This window comes from Gymnoscopelus braueri, assembly GCF_963280865.1.
Source record: "Gymnoscopelus braueri genome assembly, chromosome: 9".
Lineage (NCBI taxonomy): Eukaryota > Metazoa > Chordata > Actinopteri > Myctophiformes > Myctophidae > Gymnoscopelus > Gymnoscopelus braueri.
This window is the reverse complement of record NC_137610.1, coordinates 55,226,159-55,253,869: the sequence shown is the minus strand read 5'-3', so window position 1 is coordinate 55,253,869 and position 27,711 is coordinate 55,226,159. Positions and strand designations below refer to the sequence as shown.

Sequence of the window (27,711 nt, the reverse complement as noted above, 5' to 3'; positions counted from 1 at the left end):
TACCGCCCAAGGAAATTACGTTAACGCTTTACAAATCTGTTTACAGTCTCTGTGAATTAAACGAGCGTTTTGATTGGTCAAAAGACATCGTTTCTGGGGGAAATACGTACGACGGAAGTCCCGCCCCTATAGACACTCTCTGCATTATTTAGGGCGTGACCAGGCTGATGAGTAAGGCAAGGAACGAGGCTACACTCAGTTATGATTGTCTGGTCCCTTTGTGGGTGTGGCCTAAGAGACCAGTGTCTGTTACACGGTGGTGTGCGTTACCTTTTCTGCTATACTAGATTTACCTCTGGGTTTATGAATGGGTGTATTTTGTACCATCCATGTAATACGGTTCAGGATTTAAAATACTTGTCACTCTTCAACAACTAGCCTGTATACTATGTTATATTGTATATACTTAAAGGAGAATACCACTCATTTTAAACATTGAATTATGTCTTTAATACACCTTAGAGCTGTTGTGTGTAAATAAGAAAATCACATGACCTCAATCAATTATCCAGTTCTAGGCAACATAGAGGGGGGGGGGGGGTGATCCTTGAGCAACGTTCTCCAGATGACTTTATTTAGGACTCCTTGGGCAAACACATACCGTCATAGGCCCATGTTGGCTTTAACAACTGTTGTGTTTAACATTTTCAAATCAGTCATTTATGTTGGGGGATGAACAAGTCTGTCTGTCTAATGATCAAGTTGCATGGTGAGAAATTAAAAATGTAAAATGAATATAATATAACATTAAGCTGTATTGGACAAATATCTTTGAAATCATGTCTGAAATATTTGAAACCAATATACAATTATGCCCCCTTGTGGCTCTATTTGGAGTGACACCAGCAGAAAACCATTACACCTACAAACAAAATGCCATGGCTCTCGCAAATGTACTTGCAAGGTAAGGTGGTAAGGCCATATGTAACATGTACTGTTACAGCGGATGCAACCTATTGTGAGCTTGTAGATCAGCTATTTTTGGCACACGGCACCATCGCATGATGGAGCATAAATTATGCAGTAGGTGGAAACATTAGAAGATTGTGTGAACCTACAGTCGGTCTCGAGAGACTATTATGACAGTAACCTCTGTTTTGTCATCTGGAACATGCATTCAAGTACCAACCTCAGGCTGTTATTAACCCTGTGTGACCAACTTGAATCATTTGCCACTAGTGATACAGCAAATGAAAACATATGTTAATCAGAGAGGAACCTGAACCAACCCGCAAATATAGAAAAAGGGAAAACAAAGATATACATAATACAGTAACACAATTGTCAGGACTGATTTAAATAAACATACAAATTGTTCCAAACTATTCTTTATTGTTGATTGGCAACAAAAACGACCCCAGATGCCGCACCCCCAGGAGGTTAATAATGAAGGAATATTGATGTGTTCAGTGGTGGAAAGTAACTAGGTACATTTACTTAAGTACTATACTTAAGTAAGATTTTGAGGTATTTGTACTTTACTTGAGTATTTCCAATTTCCAATACTTTTACTTCTACTCCACTACATTTCAGCGGCCAATATTGTACTTTTACTCCACTACATTTATTTGAACACTTTAGTTACTAGTTCAGAATCAGAATCAGAATCAGTTTTATTGTCACATCACAGGTTTACAAGGTAAAAAAGTGGGTGAAATTCGTTTTTGTACATCGTTCCCATCGCAACGTTAGTTTCCATAGAAAGAAGAGGGGGGGGGGGGGAGAAGAAGAGGGGGTGGGGGGCAAGTGGGAAGGAGATCAAAACAAGAGAGCAACAGAAGGCCAGAAAAGTTATCTACATATTTACAAAGTACCTGAGATAATAAAAAACTAAAAAAAAGTTACTTTTGAGATATAAATTATGATATATATAATAATGAAACATACCTTAATCCCTTTAACCCTATTTTATACCTAGGCTATTTGAAAATAGCCGATCTACAAGCTCACAACGCGTCGCATCGCGACGCGTTGTGAGCTTGTAGATCTGCTATTTTCAAATATTTAGTACTTTTACTTTTGGTACTTTAAGTACATTTTGATGCCAATACTTTAGTACTTTTACTCAAGTAAATTTTGAATTCTGGACTTTTACTTGTAACAGTAGTTTTATATTGCAGTATTGGTACTTTTACTTAAGTAAAGAATGTGAGTACTTTTTCCACCACTGGATGTGTTCTTGTAGCCTGTTATTATATCATGTTGTGTTTTGTAAAGAAGAAATTAGTCGATGCAGTTTCTACTGCAGTTAGGCTATTTGTTTGTTAGACATTTGGTCATTGATGCTATTTATATAAGTGTAAGAGAGTTCGTTCTGATGAGGGCGAGGTGGACAGAATGGACAAAACCAAATCCAAATCCAGAATAGGTTTCCAAAATTAAAAAAATGTAATTAAAAAAATATAAAACAATAAACTTACATGCTTTCTAGCAACCAAACAGTCTAGTCTAAAGTTTAGACTAGACAGTTTGCTTGCTAGAAAGCATGTAAACAGACTAGCATACTGGGTTTAGGGCAGAGCTCCTCCAGCAGCATTGTGCCCATGTTCACTCACTCATCCCTGAAACCAGACTGACTCAAATAATAAAACCTGGACCTCTGCTTAGTGGCACCAACTATCTGTCTTAAAGGGATAGTTCACCCAAAAAAATACTTATTTTCTATCAATCACACACCCCATGAAGCCTTCAATTCATGGAGATTTTTTAGTTTTTTGTCTCATTCCTGAGCCAATAATTTGATGAACGGCAGAAAGATGCTAATGTCTCCGGTAGGAGACTCAAAGTTGACACTTTGAGTCTCCTACCGGAGCAGCTGCCGGTCATCAAATTATTGGCTTAGAAATATCTTGGTTTAAAAATCTCCATGAATTCAAGTCTCCATGGGGTGTGTGATAGATAGGAAAAAAAGGCATTTTGGGGGTGAACTATCCCTTTAAGGACAGGTTCCCTCAATACATTCACCTTCATCACTAGTGAAACTCAAGAAAACATTTCCCAAACCTAACAGAAATCATTATAATCCACAAGGTACTGTAATTTTTACTCATGTTTTTAGCAACACAACTATTTTCATCCATAACATATATTACACAGAAAAAATGCACACCCCCCCTGGCAAGTGGTATGTCCCAATTACCATACCCCTCTATATAACGAGCACTGTGGTCACGTGTGACTCTTACAGATCCTCAGACCAGGAAGAGAATATGGCAGGTATGTGTGTTTATTTAGTAATGATGAGCTTTAAACTGTTGAGATTAATATATGTTTCAACCAACCAATTCTGTTTGTAAAATTAATATGAAATGAATATTTATGTATTGAACTGGGTCAAGATTAAAATACAAACTCCCTGATTACCATGTAGCTAGCTTTGTAGCAAACAAGTGTTTGGTGCTGACCATGAGGCTGTAACAAAATAATCTTTTTCTGTAATAAAAGGTAATGCTGAATATATTACAATGGTAACATATGGGAATGGTGAATATGCTGCAGCATTTTTTTTTTAACCATTAACAGTACAAAAGCCCAGGATAATTCTTCAAGACATCCGAGAAATCAAACAGGAGGAGCTGATCTATGACATTCCCAAAAAGCCCTTCATCTCAGAAGTCCATAAGGGACAATACAAGGACATGACTGTGGCCATCAGAAGATACGCCAATACAGTGAACATTTATCCAAGGTTCTAATTGATAAAAACGGTTATAATGTATGTGAATCCCTGGGTGTTAATCTTTAGGTATCATCTTTTATATGTATGATCTCCCTAAGTGAGGTGAGGATGATATTCGAAAAGGAAATTCAAAACATGGATCAATTTGAATCCCTAAACATACTGAGAATGTTTGGCATCTGTATCCAGGATGAGAATGGTGAGTCATGTTTATTTACATTTTTGATGAGAAGCACCAGACTATCTACTGAAACCACAGCATCACTGCTTTCATATCTATATATTTCTATATACGTATATATCAGTGGTTCCCAAACTGGGTGTCAGGACCCCCACGGGGGTCCCCTAATTATTTGGGGGGTCCCCAGATGATTAGCTTAATGTGCAACATTGTTTTCTCACTCAACAGTAAACAAACCAACATACAGTAGAAGTGTATACAGGGTATCTGCACATTTCTACAGTTACATGTAATGACTTTTAAGATCTTTTTAATACCAAATTGTCAAATATTACATAAGAAAGAGGCAAAGATTGTGAAAATAGCCGATCTACAAGCTCACAACAATTTATCTGTGGAACCGAGTCTTACTAAATGTAATGCCTACAATTCCAAGAACATGTCGGGAAATGTTTGTGAACCCTTATGGTTTGGTGGTCATTATAAGTCATACAGTATGAGGTGTTCTTCTCCCTGCCTGTAGGACCCAGCCCAAACGTCCTTGTAGTTATGGAGTTCTGTAAGGAGGGAAGACTTAGAGAAGTGTTGGACTCCAAGTGTGAAGTACCTTGGGACAGGAAGGCTTCCATGTGTCTGGATGCTGCACAAGGCATCTACTGGTGACAAAAACAAACTAATCGGATTCAGAATAACGCTGTTGTCGGGCAGAAACCTCTTATCTCCATATTCTAACTTTTTGTAAATGAATGCCCTACTTGATCATACTACAGCGTCACTCAAAAGTAGCAGATCTGCTACTTTTGCCATTTTTTTAAATTGTAATCCTGAACAAGGTTTCCACCCGACAGACGATAAGATTAATGAGTAATATCTCTATGAGGGCCTGTCTTAAGTGTCCAGGCAGGGTTAAGCCACAATGTTTAACTCTCTTAAACTGGGTTCTACAACGACAACTATTGTTTCCTCTTAGCTTACATCAAGAAGACTTTAGTCAACAGAGTATCGACAGCCACAACTTCCTGGTAGACCAAGATTTCAGAGTCAAGGTATGAGGAAGGTTAATAATAATGACTTGTCTACATCAGTTAGTGTGTATTATATACTATATTATATTTTGTAATATCCTTTTGTGACTAGCTGGCTGGTTTGCATCTGGCCCAAACGGAGACGTGCATGAGAAGGAATGTTAAACAAGACCCAAAGAAGAGCTCCCTGCGCTACCGATCACCTTGGATAGACAGGCTCTGGTCAGACTGGATGTGTGTTAGGGATGGGACGATGATCGTTATCATTTATCGTGACTAGAAAAATAAGCGCAGAGATTTTAATTTATCGTGAAATTGTCCTCCGTCATACACCAGGATGAATTGGCTTTTGTTGAGCTACAAACTCAGTCCCACTTAAACTTAAACAGCTGGGAGGACTGATCAATGCCTGTCGTGCGTATGACGCTTCCCAAAGGCCAACAGCTGGAGGTAAATGTGTTTATAGCTTGTTTGGGACTCGGTTGAGTGTTATCCCAGGGAGGACAGATTAGACAAATGTGAAAAGACGGCGGGTTGAACCCGGGTGTGAGTAATAATCTGATCAAATGTGAAAACACCAATAGAGATGGAATAGGGGCTCGGCCAAACTCAACTCTTTAACTTCAAACTTACCCCGGGGCAAATTAGAGACTCGACTGTCTAGTCACCACAGGCTGGAAATGTATGTGGCAAAATGCTATAAATTAGGGTTTCTTTCATTGTATCACATCACAATCACCACTTGCCTCTTTGGTCATTGTTGCTATTTCCTATTCCACAGAGCTTGTGGACCAGCTACACAAGCTGGTGGAGCAGTTAGAGAAGGAGTAAGCCAACAGCTCTTCTCATGAGAAGGAATACCATGGTGTTAATGATGTATATTGTACCATGTATTATAGTTCAGGATTCCAAAGTCTTGTCACTGTTCAACAACTAGCCTTGTAGGCTGTACTATTTCATTGTTTTTTAATCTAATGTAACCGTAAAGTAATCAATGTGTTTTTTTCTGAGGTCTTTAACTGTGCAGTGTGCACTCCCTCATGCCTCTTAGTACATACAGAGTTTTCTGTCCTACTCTGTTCTATAGAGACACACGGGGACTACAAATTTCACGCCCACTTTTGAGACAGCGCCGCTACTCGAGGTCCGTTAAAACGATGAACTGCAGCTGCCAATGCATTCCCTATGAGAGGATATGAAAGTTAGCCTACTTTTAAAATTATCCTGCATTAACTGAAGACGATATTGATTTAAATAAAAATATGTTTCCAAATGTATGGAGTATCTTTGTCAACATATCTTCTTGTTTTCTTAATAGTTGATGTGTTTCACATTTAATTTGCCACTTTAACGAGTTACCCATAATGCTAACACAGCAGAGGGTAGACAGCAGACAGACAAGTTGTCGCATTTCAGTGACATCACTGTCTTTACGAGCGCCGAGCGCCGACCAGTGGCGTACCCACTCCCACTGTAGAGGCAGGAGAGGCGGTCGCCTGCCCAACTAAGATCTCGCCTCCCCTTAAAAAAAAATAACCCGAAAATGTGTCATTGCGTGCTTAATGTCCTCAAAGTCACGCATGTGAAGCTTTGAACTGAGCAGATTGGACCTTCTGTTCCAGAGATAATGACCAAAACCTATTGAAAACGGCCACTTTCGCCAGTTTTCTGGGTATTGAAAACCTCAAGGGATGCGTCCGTGACGTATATACCATGCGACCACTTAAACTCTGGATCTCCGATGCTAGCGGTTTTGACATACTGATGGAGTATATTATAGTATATTGTGGGTATTATATCGAGATGAAAGATATGGGACATTAAAAAGGACAAATTAAACAAATGGGACAGATTATTAGAACACAAAAAAAATCGCTACAGCCTCAGTAGTTAACCAGTGAAATGACGGTATTTTACAATGCCTCTCATAGAGATTGCATTGAGAGCTGCAGTTCATCGTTCTAACGGACCCCGAGTGTCAAAAGTGGGCGTGGATTTGTAGGCCTTCCGCTTCCGGCCGTGTGTCTCTATGGTGGATTGTCACAGTGCATAGCCTGAGGTTTGATTTCTTAAAGGATGTGCTTTTCTCCAGGTGGCTTTACTTAGGACTTACTTAGGAGGGAAAATGTATACTTACAAAGGACCATGTTGGCTTTAGAAACTGTTTTACATTTTCTAATCTGTCTAATAAAATTTTTATGGTGAGAAATTAGCTTAATTCAACATCATTTTGATATAAATCGACCAGCATAAATCTGTTCTTAAAGAATGAAGACAGACTCCACTGAGTTGGTCTTGGTGCTCTTTAAAGAACATTGTGACAAACTCTGTATGATAAAAGAAAGGTGTTCATTAATGCATGCCGTGAGTAGAGGAATGAAGCTGTCCACCACTTATGGGCAATATGTGATGATTTAGACCAGGGGTCTTAAATGTTTCTCAGGCTGAGGACCCCTTAGCTGAGAGAGAGATGAAGCAGGGACCCCCCATATTGTACATAGACTTGTGTTGCAGATTAAACTTTTTCATAGACTTGTTTGACAGAACTCATTAGTGTTGTGTAAAATTTATGGTTTTGATTATTTTACGCATAATCTTTTCCAGTAATATGTTGGCTTCATGTTCACTTGTATTTTCAGACATTTAACCACTTGAACCCTCGACTTGACCTTTGGCTCTGTACTTGGTCTGCTCCTTCTACACCATACCTCTTCGCCGAAAATAGCCGATCTACAAGCTCACACCCGCTTGGTGAGCTTGCAGATTTGCTATTTTCAGCTAATATTCCCCTCAGAATATGGATGCTATAGGGTTTAAGTGGTTAATGTATAAATAAAAAAGATCCAATCACACAAAGATTTGGCGGCCCCCCTGTAGTAACTCTGAGGACCCCCAAGGGGTCCCGGACACCCTGTTGAAGACCCCTGATTAAGACCATTATTATAATATGCCTCACTCATGTGCCTCCATTATTTCTGAATTATTCAATTGTAATGAACAGGATGATCACTATCACCTTAACTAACGTCTGATTAAATTCTGAACTGTACATTTTAACCCATTGTGCTCTGTGTCCATCAGCTGTTGTACGTAGTGCACTCTGCAGATGTTCCTGCCTTGATAGGGAATTAACGCGAGACAGTTTATAATCCATAAACGTATTCTGATAATACACATACAGTTAGTATGCAAACTTTATATGTTTAAGAACTGCCATGTCTAGTTTAGGATATCCATTGTCCAGTTAATTGCATCGAATGTTTATATGATCTAGGTTCAGTAAAGGTCGGCCTGTAATTGGTGCCACATGTTGACCCCAGATGAATACAAAGAATCCTGTGTGACTGGTTGAACTGACCAATGTTGTGTGAGGCAGTGTTGATTTCGTCGACTAAAACTATGACGAAAAATGTTCGACTACTTTTTTTCAATGACGAAAACTAAATAAAAACGAAATAAAAAGTAAGCTATGATGAATAAAGCAAGACTATATATTGACAATTTCGTCAACAAATAAAAACTAGACTTAAATGTTAGTGAGGGATCTAGTGGAGAAGAGATCCAGTAGAACTAAAAGACAAGTCATTTTATGTTTGGTTGCGCTCTGGTGTTGCGCTCTGAAAATAGCAGATCTACAAGCTCACAACGTGTCGCTGTGAGCTTGTAGATCTGCTATTTTCAGCATGCAACCAGGTGTAAAATCAGCCATTACGACGCCATCAATGCCCGCCATAATACATTTTAGTTAACTAAATCAACTGTACATTTTTAGTTGACTATAATCTTATGATATTTAGTTGACTAAAACTAGACAAAAACTAAAATATTTCAGGTGACTAAAATATGACTAAAACTAAATGGAATTTTATTCAAAAGACTATGACTAAAACTAAATCAAAATTTGCTTTCAAAATCAACACTGATGTGAGGAGAGCATATATAAACCCCTGTATTCTCAATGGTCTTTGGAGAACTCCCCGGGTCGATCCGTACAATAAACTGACTCAGAGAAGGACTTCTTGACTCCTGTCTAAATGTCTTTTACCAGTGCCATACCATGAAAGATTCCTATTATCACATACCGTTTGTATAATGCGTTTATTATTGTTTTATGATACAATATTGTCTTTGTGTCAGACATCAGTATGATCCAATCATGTAGCAGATTTAGATATAGGCAGAGTACACATTTCTGTCTAAATGTCACTACAACATTATAGTGACAAACGATGACAGTAACACTAACCTCTGGTTGGTCATCTGTAACGAGTATTTTATTTATTTTATGTAGGCTAATATGTCAGTTGTCTCGTCATGTCAAGTTTCTTCTGGCCTGATTTATTTGTATTTATTCATATGTCTGCTGATTGTTTAGAGTCTGGGATGTTGGTCAGGTCAAACGTCAGAGCTGTGTATCCATCCCACTCACATACCGTATACGGTACATGTAGACAGTAATAGTCACCCTCAAGGCATGTCTGTCGACCCTCGAGAGACTACTACAGTAACCTGTGGTTTGCAGTGGTGTAAAGTAACTGAGTACATTTACTCAAGTACTGTACTTTTGAGGATTCTTTACTTTACTGTGTTTTTCAATTTTCAATCATTTACTTCTACTCCACTACATCTCAAAGGCAAATATTACTATAATGATTTGAAAACTTTAGTTACTAGTTACTTTGTAGATTTTGATTATTACAAAACCACTTCAGATCTATATGTATACTTATTAGTCAATCTACAAGCTCACAACGCGTCTCGTGAGCTTGTAGATCTGCAATTTTCAAAACATTTTTTGGAACAGGTTGGACATTTGGAAACTTGTGAAATGGGACATTCTGCATAATGAGTCATTTTACTTTCAGTACTTACGTATATTTTAATGCGAATACTTTTGTACTTTAAGTACATTTTGAATACTAGACTTTCGTATTTCTACTTTGTGGTATTGGTACTTTTACTTAAGTGCAAAATGTGAGTACTTCTTCCACCACTGGTGGTTTGTCATTTTGTAACATGCGTTCACGTAACCTCTGTGGCTCATCATCAGCCCCCTCTGTGTCCTCCCCCTTCACTGTAGCTCTACTCACAGACAAAAATAACTATCTTTACTCAGGATATGAGGTTTGTAGGCTGTAGTTTCAGAGAATTGAGGTGTTGTGCAGCCTTATCGCCCCATATGACAATTATGAACACACAAAGATGCATTACAATGTCTTCTGTTCTTATAACCAAATGGACCCTTAAGGACACACTTCATGGAGTTAAGTGCCCCGAGTCCATCGATGGTGAAAGGCCCCCCCCCCCCCCCCCCCCCACTGACAAACCTGTACACAGGAGATAAGATGACCAAAGGAATGTACGACCCTGGAGGAATGCCTTCTGCAGACTTCACAGTGTCAACCACCAGCTGACTCTAGGATTTGGGGGAAGAACAATGGAATGTGAATAAAAGTGCTTATGTGATTATTTTTGACATAAAGTGAATTGTCGGACCCCATGAAAGATGAGCTTTTGTCATGGCTAAAGCTAATGGGGATCCTCACAAACAATATTTCCCATGATAAACAGCAGTTATTGCAACAGTTGAATACCTTGAAAATTGGAATGGACAGAGACCGCTTACAGAGAGAAGTATTTAAACTTCTCTTTTCATTGTGGATGTTCCCTTTTGTGATTGTTTGTTTATGGATCTGCATCTGTCATTAATCTAGGTTTGATGAGTTGACATACATGTACAATGCTAAAATGTACAGTAGCAATGTCAGTATTGCCTGGAAGAATCAAACGCAAGGTTAAATAAATGATACAGAATGTTTTAGGGCATTATACCAGTTGATTAAATGAACGTATTTAAACAAACTCTTCTGATACATTAACCGAATACAGGAACACCCGCAAAACACACTCGCCCCGGGTCAAATTCGTCGACCTTGTAACGGTCGGACCCACGTATCTACAATTCTACAATTGTACATCAGCTAATTACGGTGAAGAGATTTGGTGTGGAGGGGTAAAAAGGAGCGGACCAAGTACAGAGCCCTGGGGAACCCTGTGTGTGTGTGTGTGTGTGTGTGTGTGTGTGTGTGTGTGTGTGTGTGTGTGTGTGTGTGTGTGTGTGTGTGTGTGTGTGTGTGTGTGTGTGTGTGTGTGTGTGTGTGTGTGTGTGTGTGTGTGTGTGTGTGTGTGTGTGTGTGTGTGTGTGTGTGTGTGTGTGTGTCTCTCTCTTAGGTTTAAGTGTTTGAAAGAATATTTCAGAAATATATATATATTATATATATATATATATATATAGGGTTTAAGTGTTTTAAAGAACATTTCAGAACACATACACTGGTCCCTCTCAATTAATTCATTATTTAATTGAGCAAATCATATATAGTTGTAAGTCAGCAATCTGTGCTTGGGTGTGTCAGACATGGAGCCATTGGCTCAATCTTAGTTCCAACAACAAAGGCATGTCAGACTGTCAGGCAGAGAGGAAGTAGAGAAAATAGGAGGAGCAGAGTCTTGTAGAAACAAGCTGTAGTATCTAGTTTCAGTTCAGTGTCCTCGGTGTGAACAGGCGTCCTGCATTGACACTCACTACAGGTAAATGAGCTCCTTAAGTTCTTTAATGTGTTTTATTGAAATCAGTTTGTTGCTAAGTTGCTGCTAAGTTTACATGTAATGGTAATTTCCTTTTCCCACTTCCTGTTTATTCTGTCCACAGTTCTCTCTACAGTACAGAGCAGACTGTAGGCCTGCTACAGAACTGAGTGTGGCTGCAGTAAGTATGATATGTGCACCGTGTCTGTATCAATATAAATGAACTCAGATCAATCCTCACTCTCACTGTTAATTTAACAGTGAGAGTGTAGAGGATTTTGCTTTGTATAAATGTCAGTTCCCTTTTACACTCTCTGAGTTACATTAACAGTCAGGGCCATCTGTGGCATTCAACAATACAAGATACCCAGAGGTATTACTGCTGTAGCATGTGTAGTACTGTATAAGTCTTTTCAAATGAGACATAGAATCATGATCCAGTTTGTTTATTTTCACTTTCACTTTAACTGGAGAAGCACTTTGTCATGGTGATTTAAACTGAGGCTGCATTGGAAAGGTTGAAAGGTTGATTACCACATTGTGTTAAATGGCCCTTACTATAGTGATACATCAGAAACAACATGGCACTGTTTCACCATGAGCTTTCAGTTCCTTTTTAAGAAGTGATTGTTGAAATAGTTTGACAGCAGGGAGAGAACAGGACCAGTTTGTCTTGTCTAGATTTCAAAGGTTCAGAGGTTGGGTATTTGTAGGGCCAGTTATTACACTATAGCCCGGGGCGCAGGCCGAAGAAAGACAAAAGAAAGAGAAAAAGAGAAAAACAACATAGACTTGTTGTGGTATTATGACCTGAAGAGACCTATAACCCTTTAAAAAAACTTGCTCACAGTCACTACACGTTGCAGCGTGCGATGTGTTGTTGTGAGCTTGTCGTCACTGGTGCACAAGCACTAAGTACAAACCAGCCTTCAGTGCTTGAATGTGAATCTAAAGTACTGCACAGCAGAGTCCTTTGAAAGCATGTGTAGGAGCTGCCGCTCTAAACCACAAGTTTCACCATTTCATTGTTCTTTACACTAGAAAAAAGCACCCTTCAGGAGCGTGCATGTAGCAATGACAAATTGTGTATAAATGCAGAAGTGTAGGTGACGATGGACACGAGGTAACATTTGGTGTTAGAGTAGACGCTTTGTTGTCATGTTGCAGAGGGAGTTATGTGGTACATCTGTACACTCATCTTTGGTCCTTGTTTGAACTCCACTACCAGTGACATTCTTGGCTGGATTTGTTAGAGTTCCTGTTAAACAGAGAGTTTGGTTTAGGAAGGGGGAATCAATGAATGGCTGGAATTGGATCCTTCCATAATGGCAACAGGCACGGAAGCACTTGATACCAATAGAACCTTTTGATGTTTCCCAAGGGAACATGACAGCCTTGCATGAAATGCAGACGCTATCCATATTCTGTGTGTGAAAATCAACTCATTGCTGTGAGTTGTAGTGGAGGTGTCCAGGCTCTTCTGAAGTGTGTGTCCTTTGTTGTGGTCCTTTTACTATGTGTTGTGTATTGATGGACCTCATAGAGTGGTTCTGCAAAGATGGATAGGACACCATGGACGACTTATCAATACAGTTATGATGGGAGTTGCCCAATGTGTGCATACTATAGATTAGAAATCATCATTTATTTTCTGCATGTAGTAAACTATGTAGAAAAAATACTGATGGTATGTATATACAGCACGTCATATACTGTAAATGACAATGTTTGTGACAATTATGATGTTGTGTATACATGTTGAATGACAATATGTAAGTGTAGTGGCTACAATGGATAACAGGGTTATGGGGAAAATGAGTTGTGACCTGTGGGCCTCGGCTGTTTCCAATGATTGGTTCACTTCTGACTGGCTCATCCTCTGTCTATTGTCCTCTCGGCGCTCAGCTGAGAAGTGAAGGTCGTTGTTATTGTAAATAGGTTGTTTATTAGAATGAGTTCCATACACATGCAACAACGTGCATTAGATAATGATATTGTTGTATTCATGCAGTAAATTAAAGTCTGGCAGTGTAGTGGATACAATACATTGCATGAGAAAACACAAGTAGTTATACCTGTGGCCTCCAGTGACTGACCGCCTCTTCCTCTGTTGACTGTCCTCACCGCAGTATTAGCTGAGATTGAGAAGTGCAGATAGTTGTAATGTATGCTTTATATTTGTTAGTACAACATATAATGGAATCTGCACAATACGTTATGTGTGACAATGGTGTCTTTGTATTTGATGCATTAAATTAAAGTATGTGTCATGAGCACAATGCTTTACAGGGTTAATAGGATAACATAGTATAGCTGTGGCCTGAGGCTCCTTGGACCTGCTGTTCCTCCAATTCTGTGGCAATCTTTGTCACAGCTGAGTTAGACGAGTTAGACAGCATGTGTCCTTATTAGTGTATAACTATGACATCATAATACATACCTGAAGAACATGTTTAAAAGGATCCCTGGCTAATAAGACAAATATGCCTTTATACATTATAATTGTCCTCTATAACTAAAATTAAAAAAAAATTAACACCTTAAAGGGATAGTTCACCCAAAAGAATACTTTTTTTTAATCTATTGATTAGTCACCCCATGGAGACTTGGATTCATGGATATTTTTTTGTTTTGGTCTCATTCCTAAGACAATAATTTGATGACCACAGGAGACTCTTTGTGTCTCCTACCGGAACCGCTGCCGGTCATCAAATTATTGGCTTAGGAATGAGACAAAAACTAAAAGATATCCATGAATTCAAGTCTCCATGGGGTGACTTGACTTACTTGACTTAAACCCTTTTGCTCTTTGGGGAGCATAGGTCATTTATGAATTTCCTCCAGCTAGTTTGGTGTTGGGCGATCTTGTTGTCTGGGGAGAGACACCTTCCACTTCCAAACCTTGCTGAATGTTTTTCATAAATGTTTCTGTAATCATGTTTATCCACTAAGCGAATGATTGGTCCACCTAGCTTTACCAGGGCCCCGTTGGCCAGCATATTTTCAGGTAGGTCCAGGCAGGCCTTCATGGCTACCGTAACGGCCTGGGTGGCAATCCACCCGCCATACTTCGCCCTGCCTGGCAATCCCGTACTTTTTAGCCGTTACCGCCTCTCACGACTTGGACGTGGGGTTGGATTTTGAAAGGCCATGGGGTGACTAATCGATAGAAAAAAAGTCATTTTGGGGGTGATCCCTTTAAATATTTTATTTTAGAAACAGTTAATCTTTCACTCAATATGGACAATGCCCGTCGCAACTTGATGATGTCATTTGTCCATGTGTGGTCTAGCCCTATGGAATTTATGGAATTCATGTGAAAATAAAAAACAACTTAATACTTCCTACAGTTAATATGAGCATCAAATCAATACTTTAAATATGTTTTTTTTTCACATACCTTCCATAAATTCCATAGGGCTAGACCACACATGGGCAAATGACATCATCAACGTGCGACCATTGCCCCTATTGAGTGAAAGAGTAACTGTTTCTAAAATGAATACAATATTTAAGGTGTTTTTAATTTGACATTTTAGTTATGGAGGACAATTATAATGTATTAAGGCATATTTGGCTTATTAGCCACGGATCCTTTTAAACATGGTGGAAATGTTGTTTGTGCGTGCAAAATTCAGATTCAGTCTATTGAAGTTCAACCTCAATCTGTCCCCCTTTCTCCCTTCAGTCATGGATTTCATAGACCCCATCTTGAGCATAGCGACTACACTCTACGCTCTCTGCCAGGAGGTCAAGGCCAACAAGAAACGATGCACGCGTCTGAATGGCCGTGTGCAAGGGCTGCAGCAGGTGCTGGAGGCCACCAAGCGAAACGGGGTCCAGATCTGTCCCGACTCCAAGGTGTACACGGCCCTCGAGGAGCTCAAGGTCACGCTCGAGTCTGCTGCGGATGTCGTCAAAAAATACACAGCTGATAAAGAATATCTCATCAAGCGGATCGTGAACACCTACAACCATGGGGACGAGTTTGAGAGCCTTAACAACCGTCTCAACGATGCGTTCCAGGTGCTGTCCCTGAATCTGCAGGTGGAGATGGATCATAAGCTGTTTGATGCAGCTTCTCAACGGGAACAGGATGAAGCAGACAGGAAGGAGGATTGTGCCGAGATCCAGAAAAGTGAGAATTATTTTGTGTATTAAAGGTAGGGTAAGTGTTAAAAGGTTATAAAGCACTATATTCTGATAGTAATCATTGTATAGAGTGTTTCTCCCTGTCTCTCCAGCTCTTTAATGAACAGAACATACATTTTCAGGTACAGTATGACAACATTTCAGCCAATCAGGAGATAGTACCCATTTATCAGCTTCATTTTTTATAGTGTTCCAGATCCACATTTGTCCGTTCATTTCTTAGTGTCATCACTTCCAATTTCACTTGTTTAATCTGTATCCTGACTGAGTGCTCTATCCTGATTGGATAAAATTGCTATCCCGACCTGAAAATAAATGTTCTGTTTAAAAAAGAGCTGTAGAGACATGTAGTTACCGTTACTGAACAGACACTCTATAGCAATGAGTACTATCAGAATATTGAGCTATTTAACACTTATTTTAACCAAAGAAAATCACTTACCCTGTACCTTTAAGACATTTATGCATGAAGTCTATCATCACACTTTGAGCCTTTCTTTTTGACGTTGTGTGGGAGAGCTTATCATGTCAAACTCCACAATGGAAATCCAGCATTTTGATATACTGTAACTTTGCTGATTTAGCCTAACATAGCCTACTGGTATAGACTTCATAGAGCATAACATCACTAGGGTCCACTGGTAAGGAAGTCTAGCTTGTAGAGAGCCCACCTGGGCAACAGGAGGTCCCAGGTTCGATTCCTGGTCCCAGCAATTAGGTGTCACTGAGCGAGTCACTTAACCCCTAACCCCCCACCCCTAGACTCTTCAGCGCTCAGCTGGGTGAAGCTGACCTATTTCAATTTGAAACAGGTCTAATTATTATTATTATTATTAAACAGTCTACCAGTGGAACAGATTTGATCTCATGTAAGTGGAAAAAGTGCTTCATGTTTGTCTAATGGCTAAAACTGAAGCTATATAGGCTACATTGGCACACCTTTATGAAGTTGATCTTGTTTGTGTGATCGGCTTTAATATCACATGTATTTCACAGTGCTGCAACATCTGGTGGACCAACAGGAACATATGAGGGACCAACAGGATACTATTGTGGAGAAACTGGATGCTATTTCTTTGAAACTGGATGCTAAGGCAGACGTGAAACAAATGATTGAAATGCGTAAGTAAACAACTTGAAGGTCAGTTGCCACATATCATTCAATATAGTGCATGTTATGGTTTGTGAACTATTCCACTTTGTATTTCACCCACAAAGGTCAGGATGATTTGTCATCCCAGACTTCAGAGAAAGGGTTATTTATTTGTTAGACATATTTCACATTATGCTTTGTATATAGACTTTTTCAATTTGAATAAAACAATTAAGGACAAACAAATCCCCAGTCACTGTGGTAACTATAGAATGCAGTTTTGTCATGTCATTATCTTCACAGCAGTATCCCTCAGTGACTTTAGACTGTGCTATCAATGTTTTTATTCCAGAAAGGGATTTAGTTTCACTGACAAGCTGTCTGATGTTTTCATTTTCTTCTTTAATCTCATTGATGGTTTTGCCGTCACCAGTTCAGAAGTCTGAGATCATTCCTGAAGGCATCCGAAAGATCATCCGTGACGACCTGACCTTTGATCTCCCCATAACACCCATCATGAAAACTGACATCTCAGAAGTCCACAAGGGAGAATACAAGAAATATCCTGTGGCCATCAAAAGATACCTCTGTCCACAGACCACTATACCAGGGTTTGCGGCACACGTTTTGAATTGATAGCATTCTTATACTATAATAATGCAATATATGATTCTGTGAATAAGGAAAAAAAGAATATTTAATTACTCATTTAAATACCCATTTCTTTTCACAGAATAAAATGTTTTATGGTATTCACCAGGAGCCTGAATGGCTTGATTCTAGGCTTAAAATAATTGATATAAATATTTTTGGAAATCTCTATGGGAAATATTTATGGGATCAGTGGAACCACAAAATGGCCGCCACTGCTGTGCCCTATTGGGCATTCGTCGGATGCCAAACGCAACGATGAATGGAGGCCGGGTTCCACGGCCAAATACATATCAATTTGGGGGTCCTTGGCATGAAAACGTTTGAGAACCACTGCTGTAAATTAACAAAATAGATTTACTGTCAATCAGGTGCAGTGTGGGGAGAGAGTGGGCCTGGCTGGGTGTTAATCTATGTATTGTATTATTTCCCTAAAAGTGAGGTGATGAAGATATTCGAGAAAGAGATCGCAACCATGATCAGCTATGAATCACCACACATACTGCGGATGTTTGGAGTCTGTTTCGAGGGTGCCGATGGTGAGTAATTTTTATAATTGTCCTTTACTTGTTGAGAAGAATTATTGAAACCACATCATCATCATCTGCTTTTTTTTACTTTGCGCCTGTCTCCTATATCAGTGGTTCTCAAACTGTGGGTCGGGACCCCCAGGGTCATGAGTTTGAGGGGATCCCCAGATGACAGTAAAGTGACAATTTAAGGACTTGTATGACCTTTTTAATACAAAACAAAGAATCATCTATGCATCAAAAACTATAAAAACTAATAATTGGCCAAATTGTCAAATAATATAAGAAAGTGGCACATATTGTGAAAATACGCCTCACTTTGCGAGGCATTGTGAGCTTGTTGATCTGCTATTTTCACAATATTTATCTGTGGGAACCGAGTCAAACTAAATGTAATGCCTCAACTCCTACAATTCCAAGTGCTTATCAGGGTGGGGGGGGGGGTCCCCAGTTCAAATGTGATTATTTTTGGGGGTCGCAGCCTACAAGTTTAGAACCACTGTCCTATAGGGCATAGCAGTGGCGGCCATTTTCTGGTTCCACTTCAAAATAGTCACTGCATTTTTCCCATTGACATTTCCAAAAATATTTATATCAATTATTTTAAGCCTAGAATCAAGCCATCCAGGGTCCTGGTGAATCATGTATATAGTATATCATATAATTAAATATAACATTTTAAAAAATCACAGAAAAAAATGTTTTATGGTCATGATTCACCAGGACCCTGGATGGCTTGATTCTAGGCTTAAATTAATTGATATAAATATTTTTGGAAATGTCAATGGGAAAAATGCATTGATTATTTTGAAGTGGAACCAGAAAATGGCCGCCACAGCTATGCCCTATAACATATGATATTTCCTTTTTCCTACCAGCAGGACTCATAGTGATGGAGTACTGTGAGAAGGGAAGTCTGAGAGAGGTTCTGGACAACTCCAAGCTTAAGCTTAAGTGGGACAGGAAGGCTCGCATGTGTCTGGATGCTGCACAGGGCATCTACAGGTGAGTTCTCAGTGGAAAGTCTTTGGTAGAGAAAAACAAACCAATTAGATTCAGAATGAGTTCAATAAGTAAGAATCTGACTTGACGTTTTGACATGGTACATTCCAGGGGTGTGTTCTAGGTCTTTTTTGGAGGGAATACGATAATTATTCCCTCCCACGCGCACGGCACACGCACATGCGCGCGTATATACACGCACGCGTGATCACTGAATGAAATAACCGCTCTATTGTTAAGTTAATGTGTGAATTACTTTGAAACTCCAATAGCCAGAAGTCATATAATAGTCAAGACAATAGCCACACGTAAGCCTTCACCTCAGACGCCACGTTATCACATGAAAAAGTTGACATTCTTGCTGCCCCCAGCCCCTCCTCCTGCGTATCAGATACGCTTCCTCGATGGTTACTGGAGGGTATGTGATTTCCCCCACATTTTCTTGGACAGCATACTATGTATACAGCGTAACACGGTAGAACACACCACTGGTACATTCAAACTTTTGATTCAAAAGGTTGTGGTGCCTCGTGACGCCATGTCTCTCATTTAACCCATTTAGACCTGAGGCCCACTCTACAAATGCATCAGTAGTTCTCAAACTTTTTCATGTCAAGGACCCCCATCTGAAAATGTTTATAATATGGGATTGATAAGGAATTGGATCGATAAGGGGATTGAAATTGATAAAGAAAAAAAAGAAGAAAAAATAAATCCCCATTCCTAGTGTCCAGGCAGGGTTAAGCCACACCTTTAAAATCTCTTACAAGTTGATTCTGATAAGTTACACACTGACAACTTTTGTTTCCTCTTAGATTACATCAGTCAGAACAAAAATCCAAAGTCCATGGGAGCATCACCAGCGACAAGTTCATGGTAGATGAAGGCTACAGAGTTAAGGTATGACAGAGTTAAATATTTCATATTAAGTTGATATGAAATTATTAATTTGCCTTGATTCATTTTGTTCACAACTCACTGCATGTATATGATCTTTCATTTTATCTTATTATTTTTACTAATTGACCCTTTGTCAAGTCTCTTCACGCCCTTTGGTTGCTGTTGTGCTTTAATATAATATAATTATTATATTGTATTATCATTCATCGGTTGTCTTGTCACTAGCTGGGTGCTTTGGAGCTGGCACAAACAGAGACGTCCTTGAGAAGGAGCCCTGAGGGCCCAAAGAAGAGCTCCCTGCGCTACCGATCACCTGAACAGCTGGAGGATGTCAACCATCCATACTGCAAGATATGTGAGATTTACAGGTCAGTCCTCTACAGTAATAAGAATAAGAACACAGTATAAAACATACAAACAAATAAAATGCATAAATACAATAAAGTTCAGAGCATAACCAATTAATTCTAATTGGACCTAGAGCCAATAACTGAAATGAATTAATGAACCAAACCACACTGTATTTTTATTTTATTTTCACAGTCTCGGAATGGTCCTGTGGGAAATCGCAACCCGCAAGAAACCCTTTGACGGTGTGTGTCCTGAAAACAGTGTTTAACGCAGACTGTACCTTTCTTGCACACTTTCTTTACGTTGTATGTATTGCGCACTTTCTTTACGTTGTATGTATTATAACACATGTCTCTCATAACAGATTGTACCACAGTTCAACACATTCATAAGAGAGTGTGTGAGGAGAAGCGAGTGCTAGAACCACTTCCTGAGGACTGTCCTAAAAAGCTGGGACAACTGATCAATGCCTGTCTTGGGTATGACGCTCTCCTAAGGCCAACAGCTGGAGGTAATTGTGTTTAGCTTCTTTTGGACCCAGGTTCAGTGTTATCCCAGGGAAGACAGTGTATAGTAGTGGGGTGGCAGTGGCTCTGGAGCCGTCTTGGAATCCGAAGGTTCCGAGTTTGATCCCTGGCTCCTCCTGGTTACGTGTCGAAGTGTCCTTGAGCAAGACACTGAACCCCTAACTGCTCCCAATGAGCAGGTTGGTGTCTTGCATGGTTTCCTCTGCTATCAATGTGTGAATGGGTGAATGTGAAATACATTGTAAAGCGCTCTATAAATTCAGTGCATTTACCATTTAGAGTAGACTGGGCAAACTATTCCAATGGGGTGAAGAGTCTATTCCCGGTTTGTCTACTCACTCCAAACCGGAAATGCAAACTGTGTCAAAATGCATTGAATTACAGTTTATTTTATTGTTTCACATCAATAACACCGGTTTTATCTCTCCGGTAACCGGAACACTCACCTCCAAAACACACTCGCCCCTATTTTCTTGTATTTGTTTTACTGAGATTACGTTTAGGAATAAGGTTAGGTTTAGGCATAGTTTTTCTGAGGTTTTGTTTAGGAATACCTGATGGTGACCGTTCCGAGGTCACCGGATTTGACCCGGGGCGAGCGTGTTTTGGGGCGAGCGTTCTTGTGTTCCTCTAACCCTAACCTCATTGGTCACTGTTGCTGTACCCCTTTGGTCATTTCAACTGATGCCTTTTGGTGTAGTCGTAAACATCCCACAAAATAAATTATATTTATCTCTATTCTACAGTGCTGGTGGACAAGCTACGCCAGGTGAAGGAGCAGTTGGAGGAGGAGTAAGCCAGCAGGTGTTCTCAGAAGAAGGAACAGCATGGTGTTTATGCATGGATGTATATTGTACCATGTGTTACAGTTCAGGACCTAAAAGTCTTAATGTTAGTGTAAGTTTACAATTCCTGCCTTTTTGTACACGTGGCAGATAAAGCCTTTTCTCTCCATGGACACGGCCCATCAAATTAGATGTTTAGATGTGGCTGACCATCAATTTAATAATTTGATTTTTATGGAGAACAACGAGCAGGGGTTGATTATGTTCAGGACATGATTATTGATTGATTGATTGATTGATTGAATACTTTATTAGTCAGAAATCTAAGAATTCTCAGGCCAGTTTTGAAAGAAACCAGTGTTTCACATCCTTTATTGGATGGTCTCAGGGCGTTCCACATTGTAACTTTGTGTGGTACCAGATCATATCATGGTCGCTCCCTCTAGTGTTGTGGCTGTGGGTGTGTCACTCACTTTGGAGAAGTAGTTAGACAGGTATGAGGGTATTGAGTTTGACTGTCTTAAATACCAATCCCAGTGATATTTAGGTTTGGACTTTTACAGGGGCCAGTTTACAATTGCAGCCACTTGTAGGTACTCTTTTAGGGCAGTTTTGAAGGAGAGTTGGGTTTTACACTCCTTCACCACTTTTGGCATTCCACATTTTGGTGGCATAGCAGGAGAACGAATTCAAACCCTTGTTAGTGCCAAATCTGGGTTGGACGTGATCAGAGGAGCTGCCTCTGGTCTGCCTCCCAAACTAGCAAAGTGTGTTGGAATGATGTGGGTCATGGGCTTAAGGATGAGAAGTAGTCGTATCAGTGTGTTTGGGAGGTACTGTATAACATGACTCTTCGCTGTATATCTGTTGTTGATATCATTGTGTAAATGAACCTGGTTATTAAACAATAGTGCAATATGACCACGTGAGTTGTGAGTGCTCTCTGACTTTACCATTATAAACAAGGATTTTTGTCATCCAGGGTCCTATATGCTTTGACAGGCAATTATGATGAAAACTTTAAGAAAACTAACTGCAGGTTGTGAGGGGTCCATCTCCACATAAGCCTGATAGTGTGTTGCCTCTTTGTAGATCAAAGCAGATGCAACTGAATGGCTTCAGTTCTGATGAACAATTCTGAACACAAAGACACACACTGGCACGCACGCACGCACGCACGCACGCACAAAAGTAATACAAAGAGTAAAAGTGATACACATTTTATTACATTGGAAGAGGGATACTGAAACTAGCTTTAAATCTCAACTGTGGCCTAAGCAGTTTAAGCTGTTCATGAATTATTATTATTAGTATGTAGGTACAGTAAGTACATGTGACACATTGAACCACTGTGTACATCAAAGCAGGTTCAGCTGTAATTGCTACAAATATGCTACACAGCAATTCTTAGTGCAAAGAATGATCCAAACTCCCCATTCTATTGACTACATTACTATTACAATGGCAATTTGAATCCACTAGAGGGCGGGGTGAACACACAGCAGGGTAGAAGATGAGATTGAGAACATGATGATGATTGAAATGCTTTATTACGAATAATAACCCCTGGAGATGTAGCATTTCGAGGGGGTCCCAATGATACAATGTATACACGTTTGTTTTAGGAAAAAATAAACATTAAAGGAGTTCACCCAAAAAATAAAACGTATTTTCTATCAATTACACGCCGAAGTTTTGTTTTTGTTGCATTCCTGAGCCAATCATTTGATGCCCGGGTCATCGGTCAGTAGGAGACTCAGTAGGAGACTCCTACCGGAGACTATGCCGGTCATCAAAGTATTGCCTTAGGAATGTGACAAAAACGAAAAAACTCCATGAATTCAAGGCTTCATGGGGTGTGTGATTGATAAGAAAGAAAAAAGTTATTTCATGGGTGATGTACTCCTTTAAACGAGGCAAATCAACTGCAATAATTGTTCAATAAAAAGCATTTTAATCCAATCGGTGGCCATTTTCTCCGTATTTTCGTGTACGCTTTCAACTACGTGACCCTCTCGGTTGGGAGGTGTATTGCATTCTGATACAGTACGACTCTATGAGAAAATGACCACCGATCGGATTAAAATGCTTTACATGAGTGCATTTATTGTCATAAACCAACATTGTGTTGTTCCTGTTTAACCACCAGGTGTCACCATCGCATTGAAGACCTAGCAAAAGTGTACCCTGGCTGTCCTTATAACACACACACACACACACACACACACACACACACACACACACACACACACACACACACAGATACAGTCGTATCATTCCTTAAATTCCTATTATGTATAATGTGTGGAATAATTATGCCCCAAAATGGACATTTATTTGTAGAACACGTTTAAAAACAAGTGTCATTGACCAAAGTGTTGTACGGACAAGCGGTTCTCAACCTTTTTCAGGCTGTGACCCCCCCAAAATAATCATATTTGAACTGGGGACCAGATCTACAAACTCTCAACGTGTCGCGTTGCGAGGCATTGTGAGCTTGTAGATCGGCCATTTTCACAATATTCTCCTCTTTCTTATATTATTTGACAATTTGGCCAATGTTTGACCAGTTAGTTTGTTGATTACTTTTTATGCTTTATGATAAGTTTTTCTTTTTAGGTATTTAATCATACATCAAATGCATAGAAATAGTGATCTAATAATAAATACACAAACTAATACAACTAATCATTGTAATCTAATAGTAAACTAATGCATAAGTAAACCAAGAACCTATATCATCAACCTGTACATTAAACACTGTACACACTATAGGATACCAGGTCAACAGTGACCTGGCATCTGTCTACATAACATGCTATACGCCTGCAAGGTCAATTGTCCCTTCACTGCCATCTGGGAGCATGCTGCTTCCAAGAGGCCGTTGAGATGTTCATGGGGTCAAAAACAAGGGTCATGTATCTGGACTATTAATTGCCCATACGGAGGTCCCCAAACTCTCCCAAGCTGATTGGTTTAAAAAAGGGGTCTTCAATAGGGGGTCCAGGACCCCTGGGGGGTCCTTGGAGTTACTACAGCGGCACATTTTTCTTTTTTTGCATTAACCACTTGAACCCTGGCATCGCTAATCTTCCCTATTCACCAAAAATAGCAGATGTGAGCTTGTAGATGATCTATTTTGGCTGAAGAGATGTAGAGGGTAGAGTTGAATCTGCAATTTTATCCAATATGTAGTGGGAGTCCTTGCTTCATGTTTGTCTCAGCTAAGGGGTCCATGGTCTGAAGAACGCTGAGACCCTAGCTGGTTGAAACTCTTCTCCATATGGCGATCCCAGAACCCTCACGCTGATTGGTCAAAACACTTTCCCATACACGGAGATCCCCGGCCGTCAGCCAATGTGCTTCGCCATCTCGATGTATGTGTGTCTGTGTCCCTTCTATGGTCATATATGGAGATCCCTGAGCATCATAGTAGGCTACTGACATCATACCCGGACCTTTTTGCCGGACCCAGGGGGTCTGGCTTACATGAGGCTTTGTACCTGTTTTCTCCATACATGGGCATCAGGGCATGGTCACTTTGTCCTTAGGCCCCAGCCATAAAAGTCTGTCCCCCTTTCGTCCATACATGGGCATGTTTTGTACCTGTTTTCTCCATACATGGGCAAAAAACTGGTTTTGGTCACTTTGTCCTTAGGCCCCAGCCATAAAAGTCTGTCCCCCTTTCATCCATACATGGGCATAGACACAGGCTGACACGTCATGTGAAGTCTGGGTCTGGCAGAACCAGGTCTCCTGGTCTTGTTTTTATATCACGGAATATATGAACTGTGTTCCAAAAATAAAGAAATTAATCCATACATTTCAATCATGTTCTTTCTGTCTGTCTGTCTGTCTGTCTGTCTGTCTGTCTGTCTGTCTGTCTGTCTGTCTGTCTGTCTGTCTGTCTGTCTGTCTGTCTGTCTGTCTGTCTGTCTGTCTGTCTGTCTTTCTGTCTGTCTGTCCAGAGCTAATCTCGCACTAGATTTATTTTGCACACTGCCAGTAGGCTAACGTTAGTGCCCCACTGATTAGTTTTCACTAATAGCGTTCAATTTATTGGTGTGCCAATAAAAAAAGTGGAAATGTGAGTAATTTGTCCTCCATTTAATTGAATTTTTTTGGATGTGCTACCTTTTTGGATTTTTTTTAATTCCTTTTTTTATATGTATACTGAGTTTGGGTCTAGCACTCCACTGAGAACCCATTGTTGATGCGCAACCTCTTTTTCTTATTTAGTTTTCACTAATGTTTTAACTATTTTCTTTTTAAAAAACACCTTTTTATAACTAGAGGTTCTACTATCCATCACACCAACCGATCCCACCGATATGCCCATGTACTGTATGGGCGTTACGGGGGCCATGTCAGAGTACCCGCTGTATCTGTCTACCTGTGTCCCTTTTATGCCCATATATGGAGATCCCTGATGTCATCAGTGTATGCCCATATATGGGTATAGGTTATTACTGATTCCCCAAAGGTGTGACACATTTCCAAATGAGTGTCAACTCTCAGTAATAGCTCCTGGTACAGGTGCCCATATATGGGCTTGCCATATCGGTTGGATCGGCAGTTCTGGACAACCGCCTATCCCGAACGACTCGATGGCGGGCACCGCACTCCCTCGAGTCCTTGCCGATAAGAGCACCGAGTTTGAAGTCAGTCCCATATATGCACATGACTGTATGGGTCTACCGATCAGATCTGTGGCTCTGGACAATGCCTGCATATGGGCGTATCGGTCAGATCGGTGGTTCTGGACAACGCCTATCTGACCGACTCACAGCAGTAACCATAACGACCAGAGTTCTAAGTTAGTTGTACCCAAATTGACATGGATCCTTATATGATATGTTTGAGTCTGATGTCATATGACGTCATGGTTATGTCTGAGTCATGGATAGATGGAGGTCAATGGGAGCTTGGATTGTCCAAATTTGGGCACGGATGACGTATATAAGTGATGACAGAAGTGCCGGCATCCAGTATCACAGATTGCAGATAGTGATCAGTGATATTTTATTAACATAGCTAATGAATGTTCCAACCACTTTGGAGATTATTTCCATGTGTCTGATTGATCTGAGGAAATACGTTGAAGATGGCTGGATCAGGCTCTAGTGACTCCAGTGGTCAGTATGCATCCACAGCAAGAGGCAGGGGCAGGGGGGTGCTGATGGGACACAGACTGCCAGCTGCCCTGTCTCCTGGACGCCTCCCCACCATGCGCGCCAGAGACCTCACCTTGGGAGGGGCGAGGAAGGATACCTTTACCCCCAACCTTGTCGGACGAAAGACCAAAGGAGACAAAGGAGGAGAACCAAAAGCTGAAGGCGGACCAAGGAGAGAGAGGAGGGATGGAGGAAGGGGGGGCAGGGGTCGACCAGAGCTCATCCAGTCCCACTCTATCTTTGAAGAGCGTCCTTTGGAGGTGACGGTGAAGAGGAGAGGTGCCCATGAAAGCGTGGGACCCTCGCCCATCGTCAAAATCAAGAGGGAGGCCGAGGAGGAAACAGAGGAGATCCTCCGACGCAATCTGGAGCGAGTCAACATTTTAGATGATCCTTCTTTGAGGAGTGAAGAGAGAAACTGTCCTGTCCAGCTCCCCCTCGCTGTGTCAGGGTGGGGATTCAAGGAGGAATACGCTGACGCTCTTCTTAAAGTCGAAAAGGTCGAGGAAGATGAAGGAGGGCCGGGACCTGTGATTAGAGTGAAACAGGAGCCGCCTGAAGATGGTGCCCTCCCGATTAAGAAGGAGCCGGCGGACAGTTGGTCCCAGCCCCCCTCTCTCCCTGAGCCTGACATTCTGCCTGACCTCCTGCACAGATGGAGTCTCAGCCCAGGGGAGGAGCTGCTCTTCATGCAGCTCCCTGACTCCCTGCCTGGCCTGCCCCGAGCCAAAGAGTCCAGTCCGGTAAGGACAGAGGCGCGGACGCATGGCGGCCAGTCTTTGCTTGTGAAAACAGAGTCTCAGGGAAAGCAAGCAGAGGAGAATAACTGCACCCTGCGTGACCTGAGGGAGGGTCTGGTGGGAAAGATGGTGGTGCGGAAGTCTGGCCGCGTTCAGCTCATTCTGGGAGACATCACGCTTGACGTGGCTTTGGGCACTCCATGTGCTTTTCTTCAGGACCTGGTGTCAATTGGTACGGACGGGGGAACAGGGGACATGACGGTGTTGGGACACATCAAACAGAAACTGGTTTGCTCGCCAGACTTTGAGGCTCTCCTGGAGAACAGAACATGA

General features: G+C 40.7%; 3 protein-coding genes across 3 annotated transcripts in view; all 3 read left to right on the top strand.

Moving 5' to 3' along the window:
• LOC308092388 (mixed lineage kinase domain-like protein) overlaps positions 1-22,385 on the top strand; it is a gene marked incomplete at its 5' end in the record, with an annotated part of 98,566 nt that extends 76,181 nt beyond the window's left edge. The window contains one exon of the mRNA XM_080438249.1: positions 21,449-22,385. The remainder of the gene's footprint in view (positions 1-21,448) is intronic.
• Positions 1-22,385, top strand: part of LOC308092387 (uncharacterized protein) — a 31,893-nt gene extending 9,508 nt beyond the window's left edge. Inside the window, exons 12-23 of the mRNA XM_080438248.1 lie at positions 3,188-3,216; positions 4,384-4,509; positions 15,162-15,611; positions 16,622-16,747; positions 17,152-17,329; positions 17,808-17,908; positions 18,778-18,904; positions 19,717-19,801; positions 20,027-20,169; positions 20,345-20,394; positions 20,517-20,663; positions 21,426-22,385. Of these exons, the coding sequence (XP_080294374.1) occupies positions 3,188-3,216; positions 4,384-4,509; positions 15,162-15,611; positions 16,622-16,747; positions 17,152-17,329; positions 17,808-17,908; positions 18,778-18,904; positions 19,717-19,801; positions 20,027-20,169; positions 20,345-20,394; positions 20,517-20,663; positions 21,426-21,475 (1,612 nt within the window). The 3' untranslated portion in view covers positions 21,476-22,385. The remainder of the gene's footprint in view (positions 1-3,187; positions 3,217-4,383; positions 4,510-15,161; positions 15,612-16,621; positions 16,748-17,151; positions 17,330-17,807; positions 17,909-18,777; positions 18,905-19,716; positions 19,802-20,026; positions 20,170-20,344; positions 20,395-20,516; positions 20,664-21,425) is intronic.
• Positions 22,386-26,568: 4,183 nt separating this feature from the next.
• Positions 26,569-27,711, top strand: LOC308092386 (DNA-directed RNA polymerase III subunit RPC4-like; the record flags this gene model as incomplete). Its single annotated transcript, XM_080438247.1, has 1 exon — positions 26,569-27,711. One exon carries the CDS (start codon positions 26,569-26,571, stop codon positions 27,709-27,711), a length of 1,143 nt encoding a protein of 380 aa, XP_080294373.1.